Below are 7,864 nucleotides of genomic sequence, written 5' to 3'. Positions count from 1 at the left end.
CCTCGTCTCGAAGGTTGCAGAACCTCGTGAGTCGTGACACAGCAATCTCGAACCTCTCCTTCTCCGCGAGTCGCCCATCGTGGCCAACTTCGTCGCCCAGATCATGGCGGCTACTTGGGCGGTCGTGCGAGCGCCGGCGTACGTCGCAAGTTGTGCCAGGCCAGGTTGCGAGGGGCTGGCTTTTATATCGATCTTATCTTGGCTGGGGACAAAGGACGAGTCCTCTCGAGAGAGTTCTCGTTGAGAGTCGTAGCAGGGCCACCTTATCCCGCCCGATCCCCAATCTCGGACGGCGGAGATGCTGGACGGGGAGAGGTGCATGAAGCTTTGTATATAATCCAGCTAGTTCTTGGTGTTGAATTGTACCGTTGTATGTATTGTATACGCATTGTATGAGATGTGATGGTTGTTGTACCTAGGCCTAGTCTTCCGCCGTGACCACGCCATCCACTCCCTGCATGTAGGGAGTTAGGCTACGTGCTGCTGTGTATATGTAACAGACTGCTCAATGGAATAGATCACAGACTCATTCCGCCATTCTTCTTGGTAATCAGAGCGCAGGTCTCTTCCTTCCTATGTCGACCAGCCCTCCCTCCTCTCCCGTCGACGACGGCCTCGGCCACATCCCCTCTGCCGATGACCTCGCCGCGGCCGCTGCCGCCTCTGAGCGCCCACACGCCTCGCTAACCCCGGATCTCTCCAACTCCGGCGGCCTGCCTCTCGCCACGTCCTCACCCAACCCTATTCCCCCGATCCCTCTTTCTGTGCCAACCACCACCCCACCTCCCGGCGGCCTTCCTCCGAGCATCGCCGGGGTCGTCGACTTCAAGTTGGCCCTGGATGGGACTAACTTCACTCGCTGGCGCAACTACTTCAACCTCCTCTTCGCGCGGTACCACGCGGAGACGCACGTGCAGGCCGGCGCCTCGGCGCGCCTCGCCGATCCACAGTGGCGCGACGACGACAACACTATCCGCCTCTGGTTCTTCTCCACGATCGAAGGTGATCTCCTCGACCTCGTCGCCCCGCCCGACTCCACTGCTTACACCATTTGGCAGCGCCTTCACGAGTACTTCCTCGCCAATGAGGCCGAGCACGCGATGCACCTCGGCCAGGAGTTCCGGGCGTGCGTTCGCGGTGACCTCTCCATCAGCGAGTACTGTCGCCGCCTCCAGGGCATCGCCGCCGCCCTCGCTGACGTCCGAGAGCCGGTCACCGACCGCACCCCGACCCTGCAGATGCTCGATGGCGTCGGCAAGAAGTTCGAACTGCCGGCCGCCATTATCCAGTCCACCGTGCCGCTGCCCAAGTTCGCCCAGGCACGGTCCCGCCTCGTCCTCGCCAAGCTCGCCATCGACAAGCGCGCACGCACCGAGGGCGCGCAGGTGCTGGCCGCGCTCCACGACGACGCCAGGGGCGCCGACGGACGCGGTGACCGCGGTGGCGGCCCTCCTGGCGGCGGTCCTTCGCCTGGCGGTAACGGCGGCCGTGGCGGTCCTCCAGGCGGCAACGGCGGCGGGCATCCCGGCGGTGGCAACCGCGGGCGTGGCGGCCGTGGCCGTGGCGGCCGTGGCCGGGGTCGCGGTGATCCTGCTGGCGGTGGCGGCGGACCACAGCCGTGGCTGGGCTACTTCGCCCCCATGGGCATGCCCTTCCCGCCGCTGCGCTCTCCGTGGATCCCGCCCAACTCTGCGGGCGTACTCGGCCCACGTCCGGGAGCGCCCCATCATGTCTACTCCGCGTACACGACGGCTCCGACTCTGCCTCCACCACCTCCGTACGCCGCTGCCTCGCCCTACTCATGGGATGCCACCGCCATGTTCCACGCCGCGCCAAGCCAGGGGCACGGCTACCCACCTCAGGCCGATTGGATCATGGACACTGGCGCGTCCTCCCATGTCACCGGTGACCCAGGTACCTTGCTCGAGTCTCATCCCCTTTTAGCGCATAATACTCATCATATCATCGTCGGTAATGGGGCTCGTCTCCCTATCGTCGCCATCGGTAACACTCGGCTCCCTCCTCGCCCTTTCTATCTCACTCATATTCTGCTCTCTCCCAATATTGTGCAAAACCTTATCTCTGTACGTAAGTTTACGCGTGATAATCTTGTTTCCGTGGAGTTTGATCCCGTTGGTTTTTCTGTGAAGGATCTTCACACCAAGGAGGTTCTTCTGAGGTCCAATAGTGGTGATGACCTCTACCACTTCTCCGGCGACCATGGCGGCACCACACCAGCGGCGTGTGCACTTGCGACTTCGGATCTCTGGCATAAACGGCTCGGGCACCCGGGCTCTTCTTCTTTAGCTCATTTCCCGTTTGATGTTTCATCCAAATGTAATAAACCCCCAAGTCTCCCACATGTATTGCTTGTCAACAGGGCAAACACACCCGCCTCCCTTTCTCCACCTCGACCACCTATACCACTGCGCCATTTCAGCTTTTGCATTGTGACTTGTGGACTTCTCCCATTGTTAGTTTTTCTGGCTACAAATATTACCTTGTTATTTTGGATGATTATACTCATTACTCTTGGACCTTCCCTCTTCGTGCTAAATCCGATACATGCACCACTTTGCAGCGTTTCTTTGCGTTTCTCCTTACTCAATTTCATGTCCTTGTGCAATGTTTGCAGTGTGACAATGGCGGTGAATTTCTCTCCACTAACCTTCGCGAGTTCTTCTCTACTAACGGCATCGTTTTCCATCTCACGTGCCCGCACACGTCTCCCCAAAACGGCAAGGCCGAAAGGTTCATCCGTACCACCAACGACGTCATTCGCACGCTTCTCTTCCAAGCACGCCTACCGCCGCCCTTTTGGGTCGAAGCACTCCATACCGCCACCGCCCTGCTCAACATTCGCCCCTCCCGTGCTGTCCACTTCTTTACACCCCACTTTCTTCTCTACGGCATCCACCCAACATACCACCATCTACGGACTTTCGGCTGCTTGTGCTTCCCAAACATCTCTGCCACCGCGCCGCACAAGCTATCGCCACGCTCCACCAAGTGTGTGTTCATCGGCTACCCTCGCGAGCAGAAAGGCTACCGATGTTTCGATCTGTCCACCCGCAAGGTCATCACCTCTCGCCACGTGGTCTTTGATGAAAACTGTTTTCCGTATGACTCTGTTGCCGACCCGGCTGTGGCCACAGAAGATCCCACCCCACCTGCCGCACCCACCACGATCCCCCTCGATCCGCTCACCTCGTACTGGGCCCCACGCGCACATCCGCCCCCCGCCGCTCCGCACCTGCCGCGCGTCCCAACCGGTCGCTCTCACCAGCCCCACCCGCGACCAGCTCCACTCCTCCACCCAATCGCCACGCCTCCACCACGATCTGCGGGGTCCGCCACCCATGCATCCCCATGCAATTCACGTACTCCCGCTCCCTGCATGCCTCGGTCCGTGCGCGACACCAGCTGCAGCCCGCGGATCCCGGGATCTCTACCCGCTTCCTCGACCGGGAGCAGCCCCTCCTCGGGATTGGCGCCTGCTCCCCGATCCCCGTCTCGTCTTCTGTCTCCCCCACCGTGACACGTTCCCCCTCGTGCTGTTCCCGTTACACCGCACGCCAATCCGCACCAGATGATCACGCGCCGGAAAACTGGTTTCGCCATGCCAAAGAAACATTTCGACTTATCCGTCACCACTGCACCGTCACCACTTCCCTCCTCTTACCGTGCGGCTCTCAAGGATCCCCATTGTCATGACGCTATGTTAGACGAGTTTAACGCGCTAATTCGTAATGACACTTGGTCTTTGGTGCCGTGTCCTGCAGGTGTCAATGTGGTGACGGGCAAGTGGATTTTTCGGCACAAGCTACATCCTGATGGCACCTTGGCGCGCTACAAGGCGAGGTGGATGGTTCGGGGCTTCACGCAGCAGCCCGGTGTTGACTATGGGGAGACCTTCAGCCCCGTCGTCAAGCCTGCCACGATCCGCGTGGTCCTCAGCCTCTCCACGGCAAGCAATTGGCCCATCCGGCAAATGGACGTCAAGAATGCCTTCCTCCATGGTGACCTCGTTGAGACTGTATACTGTCAGCAACCCTCCGGTTTTGTTGATTCTGCTCATCCCACACACGTTTGCCGCCTCAACAAGTCCTTATATGGTCTTAAGCAGGCTCCGCGGACATGGTTCCTTCGTTTCACCCGCCACCTTCACTCGCTCGGTTTTGTCTCCTCCAAATGTGACACTTCTCTTTTCATTCTTCATCGAGGAGATGCCATGGCCTACCTGCTCTTGTATGTTGATGATATCATCCTCACAGCTAGCTCCACCTCTCTCCTCACTTCCCTCGTGGCGTCTCTCACCAAGGAATTTTCCATGAGCGATCTGGGTGATCTCCACCATTTCCTTGGCATTACCGTACACCACACCACTGCTGGGCTCTTCTTGTCCCAAGAGCAGTATGCTCTCGAGATCTTGTACCGTGCCAACATGCTGAACTGCCACTCCATTTCTACGCCGATTGACACTAGCTCCAAACTCTCCCTCTCCGGTGGTACACCCTACTCCGACCCGGCGAAATACCGTAGTCTTGCCGGCGCTCTCCAATACCTTACACTCACTCGGCCCGATATCACCCATGCTGTCCAGCAGATTTGCCTCTTCATGCACTCCCCTCTCGACACACATTTTCAGTTGATCAAGCGTGTCTTACGTTATCTTCGTGGCACTGCTCACTTCGGCCTCCAGCTTCATCGTGGCTCCTCGCACGAGCTGATATCTTATAGTGATGCCGACTGGGCCGGGTGTCCTGATACCCGCCGATCCACGTCCGGGTTTTGTGTGTTCTTGGGTTCCAACTTGGTCTCCTGGTCATCTAAACGCCAGCATACGGTGTCCCGCTCTAGTGCGGAGGCCGAGTATCGTGCCGTGGCAAACTGTGTGGCCGAATCTTGTTGGCTACGGCAACTTCTCACCGAGCTCCGGCGACCTCTCACGCGCGCCACCGTTGTCTATTGCGACAATGTCAGTGCGGTGTATCTCTCGTCCAATCCTGTGCAACATCAACGGACGAAACACGTCGAGATTGACCTTCATTTTGTCCGTGATCGGGTAGCTCTCGGTGAAGCCAGGGTCCTTCACGTTCCGACCACGTCGCAGTTTGCAGATATTTTCACCAAGGGACTGCCCTCTACGGTCTTCAATGATTTTCGGTCCAGCCTGAACGTTTTGCCAAGCAACGTTCGGACTGCGGGGGGTGTTGAATTGTACCGTTGTATGTATTGTATACGCATTGTATGAGATGTGATGGTTGTTGTACCTAGGCCTAGTCTTCCGCCATGACCACGCCATCCACTCCCTGCATGTAGGGAGTTAGGCTACGTGCCGCTGTGTATATGTAACAGACTGCTCAATGGAATAGATCACAGACTCATTCCGCCATTCTTCTCTTGGTTGAGTCTTCCCATACTGGAGTCCGGCGTTATGCCGTGGTGGAGTGCGCCCCCAGCGCACGCGAGCTGCGCGCGGTGGCTAGCGGTGGTGTCCATCATGGTTGTGGCGGCGAGGTGCTACGTGCAATCAGAGAGAGAGAACGATGCCGGCGACTCCTTCAATAAGCTCGTCGTATTCCCTGTGTTGGTGGGGGCCCGGCTGCTTGTCTCGCCATTGAGATGGATGGAGTGGGGAGGAGAAGCAGCAAACTGGATCCTGCGGTTTGGGTAAGAGTTCATTCTTAATTAATGGCTTATGCATCAGGGCTTCGGCGCCAGTATCCGCGGTCGGCTGCCGGCCCTAGTCTCGCCATTGACCTTGCTGGCCGAAGGGCGCCCGTTCTTCCTGGCCTAGAGCCTTGATTGGAGGCAGTTCATCTCTAGTTTGGAGTCCTTAGGACCCGATTGTGTTTCTTAATTTCCCAACACGTGGCGGACGAAAATTACCGGACCAAACCAAGAATATTAACTTCTTTTAATAGTAGGTATAGATATAGATAGTCCAACAGGCCTGCCAAAGTATATAGTCCGGTTGTCCGAGGGCCACCTAATCCAGGACTCCCTCAGTAGCCCCTGAACCAGGCTTCAATGAGGATGAGTCCGGCGTGCAGATTGTCTTCGGCATTGCAAGGCGGGTTCCTTCTTCAAATACTTCATAGAAGATTTTGAACACAAGGATCGTGTCCGGCTCTGCAAAACAAATTCCACATACCACTGTAGAGAGCACAATATCCCACAAATCTTATCTGCTGACAACTTTTCATAGCATGACATCACGCCACGGCCCGGTCATTATTCGAACCATTTTTTTCCAACCAGCCTACCACTGCACGTGTTGCGAGGCAGTTTTATTGGCACGTCTTGTCGAAGCAGAGATCGTGTTCCCCTTATCACGGAATTCTCATCAATACAGGCGTGGGTAACCCAACCGTTTTTGTTAGTATGACTCCTTGATTTTAGGTAGGTTCCAAACAACCACTCGGGGGACGCTTAATATCCGCCCTCTTTATAAAGGGGCCAAGGCCTGTCCTTTTCTTCCCACGCTCGATCCTTCCCTTCCTTCACCTCGAGTTCCAACACCCAAGGCTCAAGCTAAGCGCTTCGGACCTTCAACCGTGCTCGGATCCAACCTTCAAGGCCGGTGGATGGCCTCCTCTGTCATACAGGAGGACATCAAGAAGCTTAGGGAGGCCAGGTATCTCATCGTCGAAATCCCGCACAGGCTGCCTACTCAAGGGCAGGTCATCCCCACTCCCAAACCCAACGAGAGTGTCGTATTTGTTTCGAACTTCCTACGAGGGCTAGGTTTTAGTCTTGATCCCTTCGTGAGAGGGCTCATGTTCTATTATGGGCTAGATTTCCATGATCTAGCTCTAGATTCCATCCTTCACATCTCGTCGTTTATCATCGTGTGCGAGGCCTTCCTCCGCATCACCCCACACTTCGGCTTATGGCTCAAGACCTTCAATGTGAAGCCAAAGATGATCGACAGGCGACACGCAGAGTGCGGAGGTGCTACAATAAGCAAAGGCGTCGATGCCCTATGGCCAAAGGGTTCCTTCCCGAAGGTGTCCGATTTATGGCAACGGGAGTGGTTTTTCATCACAGCTCCCCGAGGTACAAAGTGGGCGGCCGCCCCCGCCTTTTGCCTGGGCCCTCCGCCCCAACTGGCGTCATGGGTGAACAAGGGCAGGACTGGGGGGCCAGTTAATGATGTGCTGACATTGCTAAGCCGCATTCGAGATCTCCTCAAGAGGGACGTTAGTCTTATCAAGGTAATGCAAGTTATGCTAGTTTGTCGGGTCCTGCCATGCCAACGTCGATCTCTCCATATGTGAGAGTTCAACCCGGAAGGACCGCGAACTGTTCAACAATTCTTCGGCGTGACGCTCGAAGAGATGTATGGATTGTTCTTTGGATCACGAATAAAGTGTCCGGACACCATCGAGGATGCGGGTCTCAACTGCAACCGTCCGGATACCCGAGTAAGTATTTTCTGGACCGAACATGCTGTATTTTTATTTGTCACAACATCATTCTGAAAAATTTCTCTCTGCCAGGACTGGATAAGAAAGGCGGAGAGGATCAGGCGTTCGGCCCCCCTTCCCGAAGGCTCATTGGATCCTGTACTAACCAGGATGCTTAAGCACGCACCTTATCAAGTGCCATCGGGAGAAGGTGAAGGGAGGAATAAAGAAGCCGAAAGTGGGCTTCACACATTATACATCCAAACCGGGGGAATTAGTGTCTCCACGAAGAAGGATAATAGGGGAGGTGAACCTAGAATCCCCTCTCCCCATTGGAAGAAAAGAGCCGCCTCTGAAGACTTAGAAACGGAGGCTTCCAAACGAGGGAAGAAACCTTCGCCAGGGGGCCTTGCCCTGGAGGTAGTCCTTTCCGCACAGCGCCCGCAAGGGGG

At 56.4% G+C, this 7,864-nt stretch overlaps 1 protein-coding gene across 1 annotated transcript; it reads left to right on the top strand.

Moving 5' to 3' along the window:
- The first annotated feature begins 537 nt into the window (after positions 1-537).
- LOC123040703 (uncharacterized) lies at positions 538-2,343 on the top strand. The gene is made up of 2 exons (XM_044463472.1): positions 538-1,914; positions 2,151-2,343. The coding sequence occupies exons 1-2, from the start codon at positions 576-578 to the stop codon at positions 2,186-2,188; spliced, it is 1,377 nt and encodes a 458-aa protein (XP_044319407.1). The 5' UTR covers positions 538-575; the 3' UTR covers positions 2,189-2,343.
- Positions 2,344-7,864: the final 5,521 nt, after the last annotated feature.

This window comes from Triticum aestivum, chromosome 2B, assembly GCF_018294505.1.
Source record: "Triticum aestivum cultivar Chinese Spring chromosome 2B, IWGSC CS RefSeq v2.1, whole genome shotgun sequence".
NCBI classification, from domain to species: domain Eukaryota; kingdom Viridiplantae; phylum Streptophyta; class Magnoliopsida; order Poales; family Poaceae; genus Triticum; species Triticum aestivum.
This window is presented reverse-complemented; position numbering and strand designations above follow the sequence as displayed.